This window comes from Eimeria tenella, genomic scaffold (assembly GCF_000499545.2).
Source record: "Eimeria tenella Houghton genomic scaffold, Eth_scaff1855, whole genome shotgun sequence".
Classification (NCBI taxonomy): Eukaryota; Apicomplexa; class Conoidasida; order Eucoccidiorida; family Eimeriidae; genus Eimeria; species Eimeria tenella.
This window is the reverse complement of record NW_013541692.1, coordinates 1635-2674: the sequence shown is the minus strand read 5'-3', so window position 1 is coordinate 2674 and position 1040 is coordinate 1635. Positions and strand designations below refer to the sequence as shown.

The window sequence follows — 1040 nt, the reverse complement described above, 5'->3', positions numbered from 1 at the left end:
CCCCCCCTCTCTACACCCCAAACCCTAAACCCTAAACCCTCGCCCGAAACCCTAAACCCTAAACCCTAAACCCTAGCCTTCCAGGCGGCCTCACCAGTTGCGGTTTTCGCCTTTCCCTTGCACCCCCTTCTCCCTTTCACTTTCTGAAAACAAAACAACAAAAGAACAAAAAAAATAAAAGAACCAAAGAATAAAAGAAAAAAGAATAAAAGAAAGACTTGGTTTGACTGCGACGCAGCGGGGGGCCCCCCAGCTGCCGCTGCTGCTGCAGCAGTGCCACGACCTGGGTGGCCAGCTGGGCGCTGCAGTGTATGGCTGTGGGGGGCCCCCCCCGCACTTGGGGCTTCCGAAGTCTTGTGAAAAAAAAATAAAAGTTTCCAAATGGTATTATGTTGGGGGCCCCTTCGGGGCCTCTTCTGCTGCTCAGATGCAGCGCGAAATTTGGCTCAAAGGGCCCCTCGCGGTCTCCATTGAGCCCCCCCGTGAGCCAACTTCCATTGCATGCATGCACGCATGCATGCAGTGCATGCAGTTGCATGCATGCATGCATACAAGTGGGAACAGAAAAGAACGATGTTATATAAGCATTTATTAAAAAAATAATTTAACGCAAGTAAATTGCAAGTCTCTGAAAGTGTACAAGGACAGAAATGCTATTTTTTTTGTTTGCTGGTGCATGCGCACGCAAGACTGTTGTGGAAATGTGATTTTAAATTTGAATGTGAATATAAAAGTAAATGCGAATATAAATGCAAATCTGAATAAATGCAAATAAATACAAATGAAAATAAACAAAAGTGGCAAAAATAAATGCAAGTATTCGAGGCAGATTCAATGTGGTTTTTGAAAATTTCGGAATTGGTGTCAAGTGGCTTTTTCCGAAAAACGAACTCTGTGCTTCTTTTCGCAATTTTTTTCTTTTGAAAACACAAATAATGAAAAATAATCATTTAATAATTGAATAATTATTCATTCAACAATGAAAATGGCGAAATTCGCAGAAAAAGGTGGAATTTGAAGGGCGCAGTTGACAGCGCTGC

General features: G+C 43.1%; 1 protein-coding gene across 1 annotated transcript in view; it reads left to right on the top strand.

Annotated features, from left to right (window-relative positions):
• Nucleotides 1–265: 265 nt before the first annotated feature.
• ETH_0005000 (cathepsin C2 (TgCPC2), putative) overlaps nucleotides 266–1040 on the top strand; it is a gene marked incomplete at both ends in the record, with an annotated part of 2052 nt that continues 1277 nt past the window's right edge. Inside the window, one exon of the mRNA XM_013373969.1 lies at nucleotides 266–482. Coding sequence (XP_013229423.1) covers nucleotides 266–482 — 217 coding nt within the window. The remainder of the gene's footprint in view (nucleotides 483–1040) is intronic.